At 38.4% G+C, this 22,427-nt stretch overlaps 1 protein-coding gene across 1 annotated transcript in view; it reads right to left on the bottom strand.

Moving 5' to 3' along the window:
- The window catches only part of MMP2 (matrix metallopeptidase 2), a 36,074-nt gene extending 14,848 nt beyond the window's left edge, over positions 1-21,226 (bottom strand). The window contains exons 1-8 of the mRNA XM_009919688.2: positions 20,907-21,226; positions 16,334-16,560; positions 14,622-14,770; positions 12,343-12,471; positions 10,554-10,727; positions 4,530-4,703; positions 2,311-2,484; positions 962-1,117 (exon numbers count right to left, since the gene is read on the bottom strand). Of these exons, the coding sequence (XP_009917990.1) occupies positions 962-1,117; positions 2,311-2,484; positions 4,530-4,703; positions 10,554-10,727; positions 12,343-12,471; positions 14,622-14,770; positions 16,334-16,560; positions 20,907-21,050 (1,327 nt within the window). The 5' untranslated portion in view covers positions 21,051-21,226. The remainder of the gene's footprint in view (positions 1-961; positions 1,118-2,310; positions 2,485-4,529; positions 4,704-10,553; positions 10,728-12,342; positions 12,472-14,621; positions 14,771-16,333; positions 16,561-20,906) is intronic.
- Between the last annotated feature and the right edge of the window lie 1,201 nt (positions 21,227-22,427).

The following is a 22,427-nucleotide window of genomic DNA, read 5'->3' as shown; positions in this document are numbered from 1 at the left end:
ATGTGAGCTTAGAAAATTCACTTAACCTTGCCCATGTCTCAATTCCCAATCTTAATTAAAGTGGCTAAGAACAAGGCAAAAATGAAGATTCAAATCAGATTTTTGATAAAAAAGTGTCTCATGGTAATCATTTTGGTATATTCTTATTATCATTCCTAAGGTGTTGAATACGGTAAAATATAGTCACTTACAATTAGGAAGATATCTCAGTAGAAAAGTGAAAAGCACAGAAAGAGAAATGGTATAGATTTTCTTCGTCTGCTTAATTGACTGTAGGATACTTGTGCCTCTACAAGGTAGAAAATGTATACATGGTAGGAACTTTAATCCTAATAATTCCTATGCATTTTACTAAGAGTATCTGTGGAGAAAAAAATAAATTTTTAAGATGTACTAACATAAAAATACTTAAATCCACTTTTTCTCCAGGAGCTTACCAAATACATTAATGTTGACGTATCAGCTCCCACACACTCTGCAAATGTTACTGTGGCAGTACAGCTTGAATTGTTGTGGGAAGGCAATGTGAACTGTTTCCAAGCTGGGACAGGAAGCAACGTCCTTCCCCTCTTACAGGGAGTTGCAATCTGGGAAGCTCAGAGTGTTGTAGACAGTAACACCCCAAACCACCCACATCAGGTATTTCAAGCTAGAAAAAAGCATGACATTTCATTGTCCCAGTAAAGGCAGTAGAAATTTTCGTCTAAAAGTTTGGTTATGGGGAGTTTTGGGGCTCCTGTTAGTTCAGTAAACTTAGTGACCCCTCATCCTTAAATTGTGATATTTGATTGAAGTTGGAGTGGTGGTAATAATATGAAGAAAGCAGGGAAAAAGGAACAGACGATGTTTGTGGCATTGGTGGTATTGTGAAGTATGTAATTTACTGCAAGTTCAGAGTCCCAAATTTGAACCTGTGCTCCATGCTTTTCTGATAGGCTCTGCTGGCGAGGGAGGACTTTACCATATAGCTCCTGGATCCCTTTAATATCATCCTGAGAAAGTCGAAAGTTCTTGGTGTAGGTGTAGATAGGGGCCATAAGAGCTCCTGGATCCTCAGAGTGCTCTAATCCCATAGCATGGCCAAATTCATGAGCAGCAACCAAGAAGAGACTGTATCCTAAATAACACAGCAAGATAGTATTAGCTGCTTGCATCTAAATAGAAGTGTACCACACAGGTTATTCATAGTCTTACAATTTTATTTCCTTGCCACCCATCAAAAATCTCCCAATAATAAATATGATAATATGTACAGCCTCCAATGGTGAATGTCATACACATTGCCAGAAATGACATTTCATTAGATTCTAAAACTTCCTTCTGTAGCTGATACTTGCTCATGCAAATCTCACATGCAAATGACCTTGACCACAGTCTTAATACTTCTGTGAAAAAAGGATGTGTAGCAAATAAAATCAGACTTTTTTTTTAAGCACAGAAGAATTAAACTTGCAATCTAGACCCCAAATCTTACTTTACATCATGAAATGACATGTAAGTGATAAACAGGTCTGTATATCTGTGTGTCTGTGAACAGAGCCTGGATCAGTACTGTTGTACCACATATTGTTAGGTTAAAAAAAATCTTTTATCACAGGATGACATTTTATCAATTATGCCCAAACAGTCTTTGAAATTTGGCAGTTATTTTCCTCCTAAAAGAGAAACCTGAATCTAGCATTTGTTTGTAAATGTGTAAAAAGCCTTTTGCTATATTTAATTTTACCCAAATTTAGCCTAATAAATATAGCCTTTTGCTATTTTTAATTTTACCTTGCAAATAAGTGCAAAGATTAACCAAAATAATTTTTAATACTTATATTCACCATACAAATTTTATATTGTCTCTCTCATTTTTAAACATGTTTTTCATCTTCAGCAATATCGGCCACAAATGTATTAATTTTTTACATTTAGCATTTGTTCCTAATTTGGCTAATATAAGAGGGTAATTATGACATACTAGTGAAATACTATAGTACTTGTGGCTTTTAGCCTTGGAAGTCAAAACTGGCGTTGAGAAAAACATTTATTTATTTCTTAAATGTTTTTGGTTTTTATATTTTGGCAAGATACTTCATTGTTATAATTTTAGAAAATCTGAATGTTTCAGGCCTATGAGCTCTGAGACTGACTCTTTAACAATAGTCTTACATTTAAATGTAGGGGTTTTGCTCAGATTTCGGGCTGAGGGGAAGTACTGTAACCAGACAGGAGTGATAAGTATGAGAATGCAATCATTGTAAGTGTGACGTCAGCGGTGTGGTCAATATGCTGTTACCATTGTATTGCTCTGACAAACTGTGTTACCTTGATCTGGACAAAATCCCCACTTGCGGTCATCATCATAGCTACCGGTAGAAGCACACCACAGCTTGCCATCATTGCGACCTGCACTCGTACAGGACTCATATTTATTCCCAAGGAAGATGAAGGGGAATACACAAGGGGCTCCCTCTGAATTTCCACCAACTGTTGACATGGCTGTGGAAAATGACAGAAAACCACAGTGTGAAGGAAGTCCCTTTTGTGAGATTAAGCTGATGCATCTTCTCCTAGACTACACACTAAAACCAGAAAGCAAGCAGAAAATCTGCAATCCACTTAAGAACATGAGGAGTAAGATTAAACGTAGTATTTGAAAAGAAACTTGTCTGACAGAAAAAAAGGAAAAAGTCTAGGCATTGCCATTGCAATGAACTTGCCAGTAGTTTTGGTGGGAGTAAGAATGAGCCCTGGACTTATGTTCACAGCTCTGAGAAAACAGCAGTTAACAGTGTTTTGTGGAAGGTGATTGCGTAGCAAGTATCTTTTGATGGTCTTTCCTGGTGATGTTTTAAAGTGTGTCTCAAATAGGTCGAAGGTAGGTTTAGAGTCAGAAAGGTTAAGGAGCTATTGAGTATCCACCTGGTTAGTAGGTGTCCCACTCAAGTATAAGCTCTGAAGAAAAAAAAAAAACAACAAAGGGTCCAGAAGAGGAGTCATATCAATAAATTGAGGAATTGTTTTATGCTGACAGCAGGGTACAGTTTAAAAGCACATGGTTTTAAACATTTTCTAAAGAAAAGGATATCAAATGTGAATGTTGGTTTGTTTTGGTTTTTTTTAACCAGTGTTTTTGCAAAAACTGGTAAATTTTTCCCCTCAGTGTGTTCTTATCTATGTAGTATATGGCGGTAATATGTAAGAAATAACATTTGTATATGCACGTACAAGTTTTTTCTAGAGGGAAGAGGGTGTAACTAAATTTAAAATTACAGTTTAAAGTAGGTATTGTAAACAGAATAGGAAAAGAATATAAAACTCACTTAAATTCATTTACACTGCTACCTGGCAATTACAGTTCCTTTCAAATTACCTGGGAAGGTACAGAAGAGCAACACAGAGGCAAAGCTGGTTGTGTCCCTAATTATTTATTGTTATTTATTTCTCATTCATTATTACTAATTAATAAGCCAGAAATTAAAAAAAAGGAAAAAAAAATCACAGCTACCTCAAGCAGTAATGTCTTATGCTGAAAAAAAGCTTAAACTAAGTGTATTTCTTGGTTCCAGTGATAGAGACTGTGTTACCTAGGACTTTGGATATATTGATTCTATATATATTGGTTCTTTTGTTTGTTGAACTATCCTTTAGATTTTTCTCTTCCTGTGTAGCAGGTTAGAATGAATTTCCTTTCTTTTAATTCTCTTTTTCTTTTTTAAACATCTGTAAGGTAAAAGTGAAGGGTTACACCTGGTTATCAAAAGTAACAGGAAGCCAAATACCAATACATCAAATCCCTATTGCAAATGCTTAGGCCATTTTCAAAATACTCAAAAAACAGGATGCATGTAGGTTTGAATGTAGCTTCAGGGTGCAACAGGGTGAATGTAGCTTTTCCTTGGCTCTGTTTAAAAGCCTGAGATTTTAGAACTGCCATAGCTAACTTATACAGTCTAAATACTTATGGCTCTAGTCTGTACCCTAAAATTGAACATCTGCCAAGCTATACAAGGCTATAAATTAATTTTTGTTCCTTTATGTAATAAAACTCAAGTTAAAAAGTATAAAAAATTGTGAAGAAAGCAGAAATCTATTTTCCTGACTAAACCATTTTACTTAGTTCTTTTGAATTGCTGAGAAGATCTATTAACTCAAGCTTAACATACTAAACAGGATTTCTTTCTTCAAGTGTAAATGGTAAGTATTAAGCTAAAATATTATTCATGCTTTCTTCCATCACATGAGACTTCTCTCCGAGGGCCATTAACAAATTGTAATCTACTCGTAATTACCCTGCAGTGGTAGACGTTTAGTCCTATGGTTCAATGACATTTGTGTATCCCTGATAAGCTTGGTGTGCTATGGCATACTGTATTGTTTACATAGATTGCTCCTGTTCTAGTTACTTCCTTGGCCACCTATGCTGAAATTGTGCCTAACTCATCAACTTTTGTGTGCTCTCGTGGAGGTGTAAAAACAGGAGGCTTTTGTTACTTAAAACAATGACAAATTAGACTGTGCTATGCAAGCAACGTTCCTCATACCAGTTTCCGGACAGAATCCATATTTCTTATCTCTATCGTAGTCTTCAGTGGTTCCACACCATCGGTATCCATCTGTCCTGCCTTCTGTTGTGCACTGGTCATAGGATTGGCCTTGAAATTTAAAGGGAAATTTGCATGGCTGTCCATCACCATTGCCACCCATTGTAAAAAGTGCTGTAGAGAGAACGAAGGAGAAGAACGTTAGTACACAATGCTCAGTAGCAACAAGGAATCACGTTGTGCCAATGGTAACGTGTGAAGGTCTTGACAGAGATTCGACAGCTGTCATGCGTGCTGCAGTTCACACTTAGAACTTCTATTTTACACCAAAAATGAAATGCTTTGGCAAGATAGACAAGAGATGTTACAATCTCACAAATGTCTGGAAAGGAATGACTGATCTTTATAAATGAACTGGGAATGAAGAAAACTCTACCAAGCTGTTTGAATGTGGTTTGAATTGTGTGTATCCTTTATAGCCTGCCTTATAACATAAAATTAATATCCCTTCTTGAAACAACGTTTAGAAAGAGGATTCTGAGAAAGTCACTCATGTTCCTTAGTGCTCTGCTGGTTCATCTACCTTGCATCAAGAATGTTAGCTAGAATGGTAGACTTTGTACAGAGCCACAGACAAGTCAGATTGGTTTTTCCCAGTGGCCATCTGTGTACATTTTCAGTTTCTTTAAGATACTGACATACAGTAGAGTTAAAGTCAGATAATAACCTGTAGGCTTTTCCTCTACTTTGCTTTGCTACTGATTTCTGAGAATCCCTGCAGCTGGGCTCAGGCACTCAATAGATTAAACAAGAGAGGACATACGACTTCTCCGACAAAGCTGAACACTGGAGGCTTCTCCTGTCGTTTGCTTCGTTAATGTTCCTGAAGGTAGTCTATTGGTCTTCTACGTGTTGTTTATTGTCTGTCTGCATACACAGACAAGGCCACATGGCTCAACCCTGAGAACTAGAAATCTCTTTCATGGATGAAGGAGTACAGATTAAACTAAGTTGAGAGTTCTGGGATCTGTTTTTAGGATTTTAGTAAACCTTCTAGAATAACTAGAGGAAGAGAGATAAAATCTCTCATGCTGATATTTAAAACATGTATGTCCAAATTGAGTTACATGAAAATGCAGGTGGCTTGGAGCATCTGATATCTTGTGAACCTGCCTGTGTCTTCTCTCAGCTGCTTTATCAGTGGGAATCCTCAATAGCAGGACAGTGTCTGTCAGTGCCATGTGCTGGTGAGAGGAAACCGTGAGGGTGACAAACTGGGCCAGGCTTTGCACTAGAACAGAGTAAAAAAAATCTTTCATGCAGCCATGCGCTAATTCCCCTTGAGATTTATGAACAGCACCTTAGAATGAAACACGTCTGTTTGAATTCCCAGTGTAAAGTATGCATGATTTGGCCTTTTTTAAGGTGCCCAAGGGGACACCTTTCTGCCTCTCCTTCCCTCAGTTTAAAGCTACAGCTAAAACCCAAACATGTATGTGGGAAGGCTGGGCAGGTTATTTCTAACTTTGCTGTTGTCATTTTTGATGACCAAAAAGCCATTATAGCCTCAGTGTCTTTGTGCAGGATTTCAGGGGTTTTGCCTTTGCTTAGTCTGATACATTGATGGGAAGAGACATTGTTTATGAGCATGCTTCACTTTTTAGAGTAGTAATAAATAAAAACCCAAGACCTTTTCTGGCTGAAGGGTGACTGGGAAGGGTTGTAACAAATGGGGTATTGTGACACAGATGATTCATTTTGCCTTTTCCACTTAAATCAGTAATTGGCCACAGTATTGGGGGCATGAACCAGTAAGTTACTGAAGTAAGTTCCAGTCCCAGTGAGGAGAGGACTTGGAGCTTTGCAGGCCTGGCTCACACGCGAGTTTGCTGAACTTCTGATCTGGCTGAGCTCTCATCTGTATCCTTCTGCATCCTGGACATGGAAGCAGCCACACAGAGGTCCTATCTCTAGGCAAAAGATAACTGCAACACACACTGTGCCTCCCCAAAAGAGCAAGCTTCAAATGTTTGTATTTGTCTCAGATGCTGTAATAAGTTAGGAAATGTGCATTAACTAGGACTGTGGCTATCATGATTGGAGAAAGACTTTATTTTTTTATAAAGAAATTATAGAATTGGAAGGCAAAATTAAACTGAGTTGTTTAGATGACTCATTTACCACATGAGCTGCTTCAAGCTCTAGATCTGGCACACTCTGTATTTCAATAGCCTTTTTTATTGGTTTAAATGTGGCTCAATTGCAAAAACCTTATGGAAAGTCAATCTCTTGGACTCCATGCAAAGCAGTTTCTGAGTCACAGTCAAAATGCAGTTTTTTCATTTTGCTTGAGGTAACATCATGTGATGGTAACAACAGTGGTTTATTAAGTTTTCAAATCCTCTGTCCCCTCCCCCTCCCCTTAACTAGAAAATTCTTTGCTTTAATGTAAATGAAAGTTAAAGACAGAGACTAGGTCAGTTTCCCCAAAACAAAACAAAACAAAAGCTTTATTTACTTGTAAGAGTATCTTAAACAACCTGAATCTTGTTCTGCATCATGGTAAGCTCAGCAATTTAAAAATCAGTGAAGACATGCTGGTGTGAGAGCAGATTCAGACTGGACATTACTAATCTGTGAGCTGCACTGCACTGTTATCTCTTCCCAGAAAAATCAGCCAGTTGTGATGTAAGGAAACCTCAGGCTGGAAGGCTGCTAAAAACCCTGTGGCACAGGTCCAAAGTGGAGGTAGCTGCAGCTTCATGAGGGTTCTGCCTGGGAGAGCAGTCGAGCAGCAGCCTACAAGAACTACGATCAGTGTGAGGGAGGTACAGGCAGAGTACAGATCTCAGTAGCGTTAAATATCAGAGGACCAAAGTTAGGAGCCTAAACTCCCTGTAGTGTCAGTGGAGTTTGGTAAAGAAAGAGATTCAAGATCCCTTGATCCCGTATGGCAAAGGAGAGGTTCAGCACACCTGCGTAAGATTTCTGTAGTAGGTAGACAGCTTTCTGCTTTGACAAATGATAGTTGAATCAGCCTACAAAATTAGGGTACGGATCTGGGATTAATGTTAGAAAAGCCTGGTGCAGTACCATAGCTTTAAAAATGTTTCCAAATATGCAGCGTGGCTCTATAACAGGAAGAATTAAAACTAACTTAAGTGAATTAAATGGGAGAGAAATAAACACTGACAACTAGGAATTTTGCCCCCAACACAGACTCTATGATGTAAAAACTCCCCTATCTGATTTTATTAGCTGGGTTTTAGCAAATGGTGTCTTGGAATAATGAGTGAACAATACTGCTCTGAATTTAATAAGAAACATCTGTGCATAACTGTTCAAGGATCTTGCGAAACAATTACATCAGAAACAAAAGGCTGAAACCCTTCTGTTCCGTTTCAGAAACCTTGACACAAGCATTTCCAGGAACATCAACTTCCAGAACCAGCTCTCCCTGAGAGTGCTTCACTGCTTAGATTTTCGGTCTTGTATGACTTTGGGATTTTACAAAGGTATCAGTCAGAGTATGTGGATCTCGGTTTGTCCAGCTACCTATAATCTGGGCTTCATTCCGACTATATCTGAGCATTTGGAGTATTTTAAAGAAATAAGGCCAATTTTGCTCTTTTCCAGCTGGAAGGATTAACCTGAAGGAGAAGAGATTTGGGGAAAGGTGGGGAATGAAGGAGATGGCAAAGTTTTAGGAAAAAATGATTGTGCGGGTATGTGCATATGCACGTATATAATCTCCTGAAATAAATGTTAGGTAGAAGAACTTAGTTCTGAAAGTCATGTAACTAATGATAACTTTTTTTTTTAATTAACTGAAGTCTGTCAAATGCTCACACTCCTGCTTGTTCATCCCCTATAATCGTATAAATAGCTGTCACCATGGTAGATCCAGCTTAAGATGTGATCTATAACAGGCGATCAGGGTTTTGGAAATTATAGAATTTTTTTTTTATCACATTAGGGCTAGAAGACTGGTATGTTCTACAACAGATTGTCTTTGCAAACCAGTAGCATCCTGATGCAGAAAATTTGTAATCTTACATTGGAAACTGTGTGGTCTTGCAAATGAACTTGCGAAATCCCTAAAATTTGTCAAGCAGGAATCCATTTAGTGTTTGGCTACAATAGGATACCAGAGAAGTTTTGAAGACAGGGTATCTGAACTTTTTCTACATACACATATCTGTGGTCTTCCAAAAAATTATATGTACTTAACTGGCACATACATATTAATGTACATACATGTGTTTTTACAGTACTTGTTGAGGCTTGCCTGGGACATGTCGGCCTCTGCTTGTGCATTCTTTGTCTGGCAAAACCCTGAACACGTCTTGTTTTGTTAGCTTTGCATCTTAAGCATCGCTAATTTTCTTTCAGCAACCTGCATTCTCTTTCCTTGTACTGACTGCATGTAGCCATAATATTATAAATATGTTTAGTACTGTTGTTCCAAGCAGGATTAGTATGAGTCCAACAAAAGCTCCATTGTTTTCTGTTTCATTCTCTTTCATAACTCTCTTATTATTTGTTATGACACAGCAGTAGCAGGCAGGAGTTTTAGTGACCCTGTGGATCCATTGCTCAGGATGTAAGGTAACATGAGTGACAAAACACTCCCTGCTGCCAAACACTTATAGTAATCAGTTATGTACAAAGGGAAAAAAGTGAATATGGAAAACTGCAGTACCGGGAATGTCTGTGAGTATAGGTGGCAGCCCTGGAGCTGGCAAACAGGAGATGGAGCAAGTGGCTCCTTCTCCACTCACTGCTGATAAATCAGCACAGTAGGCTACAGCCAATTATACTTAATTGCTTCTCTAAAGGTTTCCTGCTGTGTGATATACAGGAGATGAAATTAACACTCATATAACAATAAATTGTCTGAAATCTTATATTCAGTAGACTCATCAAGATTTTCAAGCATATAAATAAGTGTTCCTGATGTTAAACAGGAAACATATTGTCATAATTTCATTTGAAAGGTAATCATGTTGTGTATATTTTTAAAAAGTTAAGGCTACATGAAAGCTTTGCACATATTGTTTAATCTGTAAATTAGTGTTTCCAAATATGAAATAAATTGCTTGTGAAACAGAGGATTCTGTTCACATTCCAAAAAGTTAGAAATTAAATATGATTTTAGTTTTCCTAGACCCTCTAACAGTTTTGTATAGATACTGATACAGAGTTATGATTTCTGAAATACAGTGTCATTCCTGTATCTAAAGTGAGCTGTGGCACTGCTTTATAAGTAAGAGTTCTAAGACCTGCGTTAAAAATAAAAACCTAAATTCTAAAAATGTGACTGCTTTCCTGGCTAGCAATTTGCAATGTACCAACATATAAATAACTTTGTACCAGGATACATACTTGCTTGAAATTCAATCATTTTTATTTTGAAAAGCAGTATGAGGCCATTTAAAGGTGATTTGTGACAATAATAGTCTCACTTTGTACTAAAATGGCTCCTAGACTAGGAGGACCCGGGCCACCAGTTGGTAAAATTGGTATGCAAGGTTATAGATGTTTGGCTTATTTGGTTTCATCCTTAGCTGATAGTTTTTGTCAGTTACTGCTCTTGAAGGAGATGCAATTTCAATTGTTTGTGGAATGGCCTGCAATTTAGGGAGAGATTTCTGTTATTTAGTGTGCTCCATCTCCAAATTTGGCCCTATCCTTACTCTGAAAGGTGGTTGTCCTCCCTGCTTTGTGAAGCTCAACCTGTAGTGTCTTTGATGTATATATGGGGCCAACTTTGCTCAGACATATCTTTAATATGTCCTTGTTTTTAGAGAAAGGCCTTGGCCTCATCATCATCAGTTACAAACTCTCCTACACCAAGGGAGCCTTCAGGGAGTTTTGTCTGCTTAGATACTGAGGAGATATTAAGGAGCAGCAAATATAAATCTGCCAGAAAGGAAGTGGAAAAAGTACAAGGAGAAGTGGATGGGCAAGTAAGTAGGGAACAGTCTACCACGAAAAAAACAGTAGAAACAATGATCTACTTACACTCATGCGGACAAAAGCCATATTTGCCATCTGCGTCAAAGTCTTTGGTTGTGGAACACCAGAGGAATCCATCGTTGCGTCCTGCGTCTGTGCAGCTGTTGTATTCCTTGCCATTGAACCAGAAGGGAAATTTGCAGTACTCACCATCTGCATTTCCATACTTCACTCTAACCACTATAAAGAGAACAAATGCAGTGGTGAAATTAGCCACCAACTGATATAAAAAACTACAGTTTCTGGACATCTTCTTTTCCTGGAGGATACTGGTATAGAAATGCAGTTTGAATTTCCACTTTGAAATTCAATATGCTGCTGGTCTCTCTATTGGCAAGATGATCATAGCTGAAATAATAACTGGTAATTTTGAAAGAATTACATGGATATTACTCATGGTGAAGTGTTAGAATGAACAGTCCTTAAAATCAGCCCAGAAAAATACATATGTTATTGTTACTATGGCAAGGCAAACTTATAAACATGCTGTTAATACATTTAGTAATTTAGTTTCTTTGGTAATATGGTCTAAAATGTTCACTATAGTTTGAAAGGTTTCAGGCAGCAGTTGAGCATGAGCTGAACATGCCTTATGCCTCATAAACCACTTTGGTATTTCCAATTTGACTTGAATGAGATCTGCTGCGGCACTGGGGGATAGGGTGGTAATGCAGACACACCCAGATCCTGGGTTTTATTTCAGTTTGTCACATGTAGTCTTAAGACTACAGTACTGGTGCTGTAATATATGTCAATGTATAGGTAATTCACTTATCCATAGCATTTCTTTTAGTGGCAGTAACTAACTGGATGCTTGCACAGTATTTCCACTAATATGGAAAACAGTTTCCTCCTGCTCGTTGTTAGTCTGCGGCAGGGATCTGGTCCAGTTAGTAGAGCTACCGGTCAATGCTTCTGCTAAAGTTAAAAGAAAGCCAAACAGAAGGAAGTTGACTATTTTGGTATTAAAGTTCAATTATTTTTTCAATGGGAGGACAGCTGAGAAAACTAGAATTTGAAATGAAAGGCAAACATGAATTTGCATTCTTATTCTAAGTTTTCCAAATTATTTTACAGTAGAAGAATTATAATCAGTACTATATGATTGTGGCAAAGTTCAAGCAGAAAAAAGAGGTTCCAAACTACTAATACATGGTCTTGTTTGTCTAGTTCAGGTGATATTATCTGGACTTCAGTTGTTTTCTTCTAAAGGGTATGGCAAACTGCCTGTTAAAGAGTCTTGGAGATGTTCTTAATCCACTGTTTGATGTCAGTTTTGTTTCAGTCATCAGCATGAGGGATTTCTATTCCATTTGTTTTTGACAGATACCATAAGTTTTTATAAACTTATTCAGGTGGATGGTCCCATTCTTAACAACTGGAGCCACAGCTTAAATTGTCTTAAAAAGGGTATGTCAGCAGAAAAGCACTGGCCAGTCTGCCTCTTACTAATGAACTTAAAGATGTTGCAGTTTGAGTCCCTGACAACTGAAGCATTCAAAATTGTAGTTGTGGCTTTGTATTTTTCCCACAATTCATGAAGGTTGTGCAGCATCTGGTTCATTATTAATTCAGTTTGTCAACAGGCAATAGTAGAGGAACAGAAAGGGAAATCATAGGTAACATTTATTTAGGAATTACATAAAATTTTGTAGAGAACAATTTAAACTGTATAATTTTCACCCACTAACATTTATTGACATGTCGATGAAAACATTTAGTTCAGTGCCTGAAACAGCATTAAAACATAGCAGCCAGCAGGCTGTATGTTCTGAAACATTAAAAAGTCTGGTACCTTGCCCCTCTCCAAGAGTCCACAGTTCATCATCATCGAAATGGGAGTCTCCTCCAATTCCTGGCCCCGGTGCAAAGGCATGAGCCAGAAGACCGTCTTTGCCATCAAATGGATAGCCATCACCGTGTTCTGCAGGAGGAAGCAGACAAAAAAGAGCAGTTTCTAATGACCTCAACTCTGTCAGAGTCTATACATGAATGATGATTATCATGTGTACTTCCCCATCCAAGACAGCAGCAGAATACTCTAGTGGGTGAGTTTATTGGTATAGGTTGTGCTGGCAAGACTGAATCAGAAGAGAAAAGAAGCCAGTTCCTACAAAGAACATTAAGTGTCAGTACTGCAGTTGTCACAGCATGTTATTTTATATCTCGTAAGTATTGTGGAAAGGAATCAAAGATAGTGAAGCACAGTGAAATATTGTACATTAGATGTATGACTGCATACACGCTGCTGTTTCTCAATGGAGGCTGGTAGGGAGCTGTAAAATAAACATTGTAGATGAGGAATATTTTCAGATAATTCATATCAGTCTCCAACACAGACATTAGAAAGTAAAGGCAGATTTCTTTTAGCAGGCTACTCTTTTCTGCTGCACCTCAGACTGCTGTGCTCTTAGTGCAAGATACTGACTACTTTAAGCAGGAAAGCAAATCAGCTGAGTGTCTCAGTAGCAGGCCTCTGGAAAGTTAGCTCTTATTCAGTGTTCCGAGTCCTGTGAATGAGCCTATTCCTCCTCCACATCAACACTCCGAGACTCAGGCAGCTCACAGGGCAACAGCAGGTTAAGTAGCTCTCCTGTTATTACACTGTAGGCTTTTCTTGGAAGTATACCGCATGTGGGTAAGGCAGGCTGGCAAGGGCATAACCCTGGTATTCATAGCTTTCCCACCACACTGACCTGTGCATCAAAGCTGGCTGCCAGCATCTCCAGTTGCATCATTTCAGGCCTTTTGGTCTGATGTCTTGCCATTTAACAGAAGCCCTAAATACACAGGCATGATTCTCTACTCTGTTACACCAATTTCATGCTGGTGTCGCTCTCTTAATACTAGTTCCCTTCATTCATTTCAGTAGACTAGTGTGTTAGTTGTCAAGGAGAAGATTTTGACATATATTAGATGCTTTACTCCCATTTATTTCAAAGTAGATCGTTTGTTTAAGAGAAAGCTTGAAGATGAAAAACCTTGTGGATATCCCAGCTCCTGTGAATCTGACTTGCAGTAAAGTGATAACAATGAATGAATGTGAAAGAAGCTCTGCTCCCACTGCTTCTGAGCTGACTATAACCAGCAAGTACTAAAACCAGCGTAAACACTTCTGCTTTTGTAAAACTTCTTTTTTGCGAACTAAGCCAGCCTGGATGAGGATCTGAAGTTTTCAGTTCTGTACAGAATCACTGAAGCTTTTGAGGTCAACTCATCAGTAGCTAAAGCAAAGAAAACCTGCTTGAAATGGAAGCTTTTACAAAGAGCTCAGTTATTCTTTGAACTGTTCACTTCACTTCCAAAGTCTACCTCCCAAGTGATTGGCTGCACAAGTATCTTCATTAGTATTAAAAATTCTGTGACTGTCTGTAAGAAGTTAAATTGCCCCAGGTTTACACTGAAAAGCTATAAACATTCTTCCAGGGGAAACCAAAATCAATTGAGAAGGCATCTACAATGAAAATTGATTATCAAGTCACCTATGATCAGCTGGACTCAAACCATAATACAGCTTACGATCCATACTTTTAAATTCCTCAGGACCAAAGAGTGCATTGAAAGCCTGCATTCTGCTATGCTAAAGAACAGAGACCAGCTATGGAGTCAAAATTGAAAGCCACAAATCCATTTTTAATCTCCAGTATGTTAGGACCTCCACCACTATCACTGGAAAACTGAGTACAGAGCTATAAATAAACAGTACAATGGCATTCCATTCTCTTCCATGGCAGGAATCCAGCTCACATCATCTGAAGATCTGTACCAATATTTCCCAGTTCTATTTCTGATTTGTTAATTTAAAAATAAAATGTTGCCACTAGCAGTTCTCTTTCGGAAAGATAAATATAGTACAAGGATATTGTATAAATACTTCTATCTCTCTCATGTATAAGAAAGAAAAAAAAATATCTTAGTGAAATTAGATTTTAGCCAGTATAAGCCAAGTGCAAGCTAGGACAAGGTTTGCCAGAAAGGCTCATGGGTACTGCTTATTGAGGGTAGATCATTCCAATACTAAGGATTAATGAAAGGAACAAAACCAAAAACATATGTAAAAATAGAAAAATATACCCCATCGGCCAAAATTAATCATAATGTCTGCTTCTCCATCGTTTATTCGGTTAAATCTCAGTGGTGTGACATCACTCCAGACTTGAAATGCTCGCGCAAAGGCGTCATCTACTGTCTCGGGATCCAAATCCGGGGTGTAGCCTATAATCCTTAGAAGTAAAAGGAAGAGTTAAAGAACACATAACCCCCCACCCAGTATTTGTTGTTTACTGATCAAAATGCTAAGTAGATTCAGTAGTGAAACCAGTTAAGATGTAACACTGCTACATGCGAGATCTAAACACTTTCCTTTGATTCAGAGATGTGTTTAGATGTGGTGCTTACTATTTATTTTCCTTTGGAATTGATGCAGCAGCATGAAGACAATTATATAGCCAGAGGCTGTAAAGCCTGCATGGTGGCGGGTCTTGCACAAAATATTCAGGGTTTTGCATCAGTCAGTGCTGAGGGGCTGGCAAGTCATACTGTCACTGTAGACATGAACATACAAGCACATCTTGATATATAAGATTTATTTGCCAGAAAAAAAGCTCAGTAACATTCTGAAAGTTTCAAGTGTAGATTGTTTTGCTCTTTAGCAATAACAGGAAAACAGCCCTTCTCTCTCACCGTTTTAGTTACCTGCATATTGTTTCATCCCAGTTGAATGCTAATCCTTTACCAGTGTGTCGATTACACTGGCAATAGGATACATGGGGAAATAGGAGGTAAAAGCGTGTAAGATAGAGCCATAGGCCGGGAAAGGCACAAACTCTTAACTGGCACAAACTCTTAAAAGGCACAAAACTCTGCATTGCTTTCTTCTTCTTCATATATTTTAACTGGAATTTTTAGTGCCTTATATTATAGCCAGCCAACCTCCATGTAGACAAGTTTCCAATTCTTTGCTGCTGGGGCTGTGCATAGCGAGGGAAACTACTTCGTGCCTAAGGAGAATGAGGAAGAATCAGAGGAAGCACATCAGCAAGCGCGGGCTGCGAGAGCTGCCATGGTTTTTTTCAGTATTTATTAAGCTAGTTGCAGCACGAGGGATGCTTTGAGTCATAGCTTGTGAGGAAGCAGCAGACCAAGTCAAGCAGCTAAGACAAATCTGCTGTTTCTTCTCATTGGTGCTAAAAGTTTGTTCCTGGACCACCTGAGGTAATAAGGGTTTTTTTATTACTGACTTCAATGAGAGCTATATGGGTCCCCAACTCTTCAGAGTAAGAGTAAGAAATTAAAACATGCCAAACCTATTGCAATAGGTTTGCTTAAATCATGTCTGTATATATTTGAAGTATGATTGTTTTATTTTAAAAATTATTGACAACCTCCATTTTCATGACTGCTGAGTGCAGAGGAGTTTGTCCTCCTACATGGCCCCTGCAGTCAGTAAGTACTGTGGTCCCTGCTGAGCAGATGGGCAGGTGGGATCTCCTGCTCCAGTTCCCTTAGGATGCTTGCAGCAGAGCAAAGAACAAACCCCAAATCTCTTTAGTCTCAACCAGAACCATAAAGTTGATCTTTAGAAGATTGTTCCTGAAATTTTAAATTTGAAATTTCAGAGGTGTTTGCTAAAGCATTGGGTAGTTTTCCAAACACAAAGAGATTCTAATTCAAGAAATCCTGTCTAGCCCTCTAAGCAGCTACTCCACTTCTACGTGTCTTGTCTGATCGGTTCTTGAAAGCATTATGGTTATATGTGAGCAAAACCCAATATCACCAGTCAGTACCTGTATGTTATATGATTCTTTTCCCATTTGGGCTTTCTTGGAAAGAAGTTGTAATTGGCTACATCTGGGTTACCACAGCGGGGTTTCTTCATTGTCTCAATAGTATTTTGATCCAAATCTCCTGTTTCAGGCAGCCCAAAAAATTTCTGCATTTTCTTCAAAGTATCTTTCAGGACAAATAAATTGCAATTGTCTTTTGGGCACCCATAGTATTTATTCAGGTATTGCTTGGAAAAAAAGCACAGAACAAAGACTTTAAAATTCATAGAAGAAATAGTTAATCATTACAAATAAAATACTGTAATTCCATGTTAGCTTTCCATCTGTAATTTGCAAGTTTTCTTTTCAAAATTACTATTATTAGTAACTGAGACCAGCAGAATCTCCTTAATTGACACAAACCATCCTTGATCACACAACATTGCTAATTAAGCAATCATTTCCACTATTAGCTGTTACCTTTACTTAATGAATTGCTTTATTAGTAAGTAGAGCGTAGAGCTTTAATGTAGGAACTACAAAGTAAAAATGAGTTTATCTTTTTTGGTTTCTTTATGATGTATAAAACTGCTTACAGTTTTAGATTTTGTGTATTTTTTTTTTCTTGGAAGACTCTATGGATTATTGAGAAACTTGTGAAGGTATCAAAGCAACCACACAAATGAGACCACATTAATTGAAAAGGCAAAAAAACATTGCTTATTCAAACCACATAGAGCTATTTGAATGTTGTGTGTGTTTGCTTTTGAGTCAAACATTGCAAAGACCTGAGGAAGAAGGTCTTTGGTAACATCTCATTTGCCTGGACACTGCAGCCAATCAATATCTGCATACTTAAAACTCCATTGAATGCTCCAGCAGATTATGGCCAGACTGATCTTTCTGATACAACCATGGTGGCAGGCCGCGAAATTACCTCTCCTTAGTGGTCATAAAGGATCAAAAAGGCAGCACAAATTCCATTATTTTCATTTCTTATCTAAAATAATACCCACCCAAGTCTCCTCTACTTTCGATTTTGATCAGTATTACCTCATTAGCAGGTATAGTGCTGTTAAAAAAAAAAAACAAACCTCTGTCTGTTGTTTGCCTCTAATGCCCGAGGAGCAATGGGTTAGTCTGTTCCCTGGCAATTGTTCCAGTTAAGCAACCAAGTCTTTCAGATGTGTGTTGATAAGTTCCATATTTATGTTAAACTAAACTGTAGATAAACACCTGTGGTCCTGAATACCTATACATGGTCCGCACTCTCTGTGCAACACACAAGTGAGATCACACAAACCATTTAGTATTTTTTTCCCTTAAGTTCAGCGCTGACTGGCAGAGTAACTGTGAGCTTCTTGGGGTAGAGACCCAACCCTGAGAGAGTGCCTGGCAGTCTCTAGCATGTGGTGAAACCTGCCATAAAACCATAGTCATTCAAATGAAAAAGAGTGATGAAGTTATATCGTCAGGAATTGTCTAAAATCAACTCTGTTCCTATCTGGAGACTAACAAACATGGCCACACAACAGACTGCTGGCTAGCTAGAGGTTTTGGATTCAGTGTTTGGATCTAGACTGAATTTGAGAAAACTTGTAGCTCAAGCTGTTGCCTTAGCTTGGACTGTTGCACAGAAAAGCTCAGTCACGCTGTTTAGATTACACAGAGCTTTAGATTGTTGAATTTATATCCTCACTGAGGAGTAGATAAATGGATTATGATGAAGATGTTAGTTTGGGTACTTCTATAACGATAATAACCTATCATTATCTACCTATCATTATCTAATTATTTTCATTCGCAGGTTCTAAACAGCTTGACTAAACTATCTGGAGTTGTTGGCTTTATCCAGTAAAGTGAATCTTATGGTTCTCTTGCACAGAGATTTCAGGAACTCCACACTCTAGTCTGTGTTTGCAATATTTTATGCCTAGCTCTAAAAGAAAAGCTACAGCCATGTCAAATGGCAGGTGTTGCCAAACTGATGGGTAGGCCACCCAAACTGGTGTGTAGCATGGCACAGAGCTGAGAGATGCCCTTGCCAATGATGCTGTTGGACAGGAAGGTTGCAAGTTACTGATCTTTCCAGTAAAGTTGTCTGTAGCAGAGGAAGGAGCATCATTCAGGTATTGTATCCAAAATATTAACTACAATCCAAGGTGGGAAAACACCCTAAATAAGGTAAAGGTGTATTTGCCAAAAAGGTATCAGAAATATCAGTGAGAATTATTTCTAACTGAGGATTACATGAAGCCTGACAAAATGACTGCACATTTAAGTTCTTGTGCAAGGAAGTATTCCTGAGGGAAACCTTACTTTATGTGTCTAATTAATTGACTGAACTTCACCCAGGAGACTGGGGATAAGACCACTAGATCGGTAAAATATAGCAAAGGATATCTGATGACTACGGTTGGTCAAGCCTGGATTTCACCACCTCCTCATTAAGTCCAGGCATACCTCATCTACCCTGCATAGGAAATGGTTCAGAGCTTACTCAGAAAAAGGATTTAATCAAGATGTTGCACCATTTCCTTCAGAAGGTCCTCCATCTACCTACTGACTAACTAAGCACAGACTATGCCTAGTTTTTGTGATATTTTGTAACTTCTGATGTGGTATTTCTCCAGTAGAGACTGTGGCACTGGCAAATAATGGACACAGAATGGTTTCACCTTCGCTACCACTAAGTTTCTATCTAGTCAGAGTTAATGGGGCCTGGTGGAAATTATGTGAAATCCATGAAGAACATAATCAAACAGGTCAGTTTGGAGGATCTGTTCTTATCCCAGTTTTCATTTTAATGTACTTTGATATATTTTCTTATGCTTCTGTTTGCATCTCCCAATGAGGTACCATGATATAATACAGACTATACATCAGACCTGAAGTTTACTGAAGAAGCAGGATGCTGCTTTTGCCATTTTAGGTTTGGGAGTAAGACATACAACCAAAAATATAAAATGAGGCATGGTAAAGAATTTTACTTGCTAGGATTCTAAATAAAAAGCTAACCCCTCTCAGTTTTTCCTAAAATGGAGATTTTACTGAAGATGAGAAATGAACATAACCAGCTGTTCTATGAGAAGAGAATCTTGAAGAAAATGTAGTGTCTATGTAAACCACATCTTGGCCTAGGCTGCGAAATTCAGTTTCCCCAGAGTCAGCAGGGAGCTGTGGTGATCTGGAATTTTGATCCAGCCCATTAATGAAACAGGGTCCAGCTGCAACACAGCAATTTGTGTTCTGATGCTGAGTGTTGGGGCTGTTCCGATGGAGGGTGTGAGGGAAAGAGAGCCAGTTAGCATTACCCAAGAATACTACAAGAAAGACAAAGAAGAACTGCAGTGTTAAACCAGCTTGTAATTTTCCTCTGAGTACACATAATAAATAGGTTTTTCGAAAGAAACAGAGATGAGGGGAGATGTGAATTGCTGTTACTGAATAAAAGCCTGGCAGTGTCTAATAACATAGATTATTTAAGAGTGGTTAAATTGCTATTAGGCATGTGGGACCCCACTCTCCTCTCCTACATGCACTGCCCCCCGCCCCCATCCCCTGGCTGCTGTGCTGCTAAGGCAAAACCTTGGGTGAATTTGTTTTGCTAAAGGCTGAGGAATGCCCTTTTGGGGTCAGTTTGTCTGTTTTCCTAAACTTTCCACCACAGCTCCCATCTGGAAATTCTCTCTCTACCCTCCCCCAGACCTTCTTTAACCTGGCAAGCTTTCCCAAGATGCACATCAACTCCTAAAGAAAAGTGACCAACTTTCAAACCTCTGTGTCCTAAAATAAGAATAATTTATCTCAATCTTCCTTAAAATGGACTTACTGCTGAAGAAGAGAAATGTCTATAATTTACATGCTAAAATAAGAATAATTCATCTCAATCTCCCCTCAAATGGACTTCCCCATAATGTCATTTTTATGAAGGTCCACAGGGCTAAAATAAGGTTAGAATAAAACACTGTAGAGTTATAGCTATAATTTGCTAATGTTGCAGAAATCCAAACTCCTTTTTTTGTTCCAGATTGAATTTGGAAAAAAATTTCTTTAAACCTCTGATGAGATTTTTTCCCAAAGTCAAAACTAGTCACAATGGCTTCTGGAACTCGAGCCAGCTTTCAGTTGTAGTTGTCCCTTAAAGCTGTGTTTATGCAATGCACGGTAAGCAATCTGGAAAACAAACTTCTGAAAGCTGTGATACATGCATTAAGTAAGTCTCGAGAGCCCTCACTTCTATTTGATTTAAGTAAAAAAATTAGATGTCTCTTACTTGCCCTTCTCCCCTCTTACCATTTCAATCTTCTGATTATAGTCACAATGATTTAATGAAATTATTTTGTATGTTCAGACTTAAGGAAGAAAAAAAACCAACTTTCTTTGCCGGCTTTAAAAATTTTAAGAGAGGAAACATTACTTGGCTCTAGTTTTAACTTTTGAAAGCTGATACCTTTGCTAGCTAGCTAGCACTTCCAGAGACTCTAGGGAGAGAATGCTACAGTCATTCCTTAGCCTCAGCTGAAAAAAGAAAGAAACATCTGCTTATGAAACAACAATATAAATCTGAAGCAAAGATGAAACCAACACTTACCACTGCTAGTTCTTTGTCTGTTTTGGGAGTGCTGTCTCCAGGAAACTTAATGATTGGTGACGGTGCAGCTAAAGTTTTGTTAAAAAGGTATACTTGGATTAATAGTACTTTAAAAACGAAGCCACAGACAATGTGAGTCTTCATTCTGCCTAAACTTGTGCTCTCCTCTTTGCAAAAAGTTTTTCCCTGCCTGCCTGTCTGTTACTTTAGCTGCACAGTGCACCAGTTGCTTATCTGCACATCTTAACTCTCTGCACCGTTTTCTCTTTTGCTTGCTCTAGCAATTCCTTTGTATGTTTAAAACATCCAGATGCGCAGTCTCAAGCTACCACAAGAGGAAGTCTGAAAACTAGTGGAAACATGAGAAAAGGGCAGTTACCAGATGTGATTGCAGTGATTTTAAGGTAGCAACAGGCAGATATTTATTAGTGCTGAAAGAGGCCACATTTTCTCCTCATTTGCATATATGAAAGCATTTAGTTAGCCAGAGAGCATAAAAAAGCAAAATCTGACTTAATGTTGAAGATGAAGTGTCCCACATATATTTTAAATAAAAAAATAAACAAGTTCGTAAACATTATTTTCCTGGCTAAGTATTTTTATTAATTTTTAGCCTATTTTTTTTGCCACAGACATAATAATCTGCTTTAGTCATATGTGGTTACACTCCTACACAGTGCTTTACAGTAAACATTTTGCTTACGGATTTTGAGGCAGACCCTGCACAGGCCAGTGCAGCCGAGTGAGGCTTCTTGTCCCACTCCTGCTTAGGCTACATAAACTGTAGGTCTGTGTACACAGGGCTCACCCGCATTTGGCATGAGTGTTTCTTCCTCCCTGATCTGTGCAGAATGTGCAGATCTCTGAATAAGATTCTTGTGGCTTGTTTGGGTTTAGAACCAGCTTGAGGCTTTGCCACCAACAGGCACAGTGTATCACCTTAATCTACAGGGTAAAGAGATCATCAGGCAGATTCAGCAATAGAAATTATCCTCAATAATTGACGTCAGGGGAATTGTACAAAATTCAGGGTTTGCTTATGCTGGGGGTTTGGTCCGCTGGTGCAGCTGCCTTAGTCTGAAATTTTGGTGTAAATATGGCCATTGTCATGGACAGTCTTTTTATTGTGTCGTTCATGATATTGCTAGCTTTGAGATGTTATTACAAGCTGAATATTTTTTTAGCTGAATATCCCTAATCTAGGGGCTTGGCTCATGACTTTTTAAGACGGGAGGCTGGCAATTCTGCATGAATGCAAACTGTGTTCTCGCCAGCCAAGTGTCTACAGTTTCTATTAAACATGAGTCCAGCCATCAAGGTTCCTCTGAGCTGTATGTCAGCATAAAGGCTGTCATGGCTTTCCGCTGAATGTTAAATGAAAGTTTTCCCGATATGACTCTTGTTACTAAATAGGGCTGTTAATGAAAAGGAAATACTTTGCTGGTGTTTGGTATTTACTCATAATATTTTCATATCTGATTGTAAATAGTTACTATTGACAGTTCTTTAATTTATGCTAAT

This window comes from Haliaeetus albicilla, chromosome 10 (genome assembly GCF_947461875.1).
Source record: "Haliaeetus albicilla chromosome 10, bHalAlb1.1, whole genome shotgun sequence".
NCBI lineage: Eukaryota > Metazoa > Chordata > Aves > Accipitriformes > Accipitridae > Haliaeetus > Haliaeetus albicilla.
This window is presented reverse-complemented; position numbering and strand designations above follow the sequence as displayed.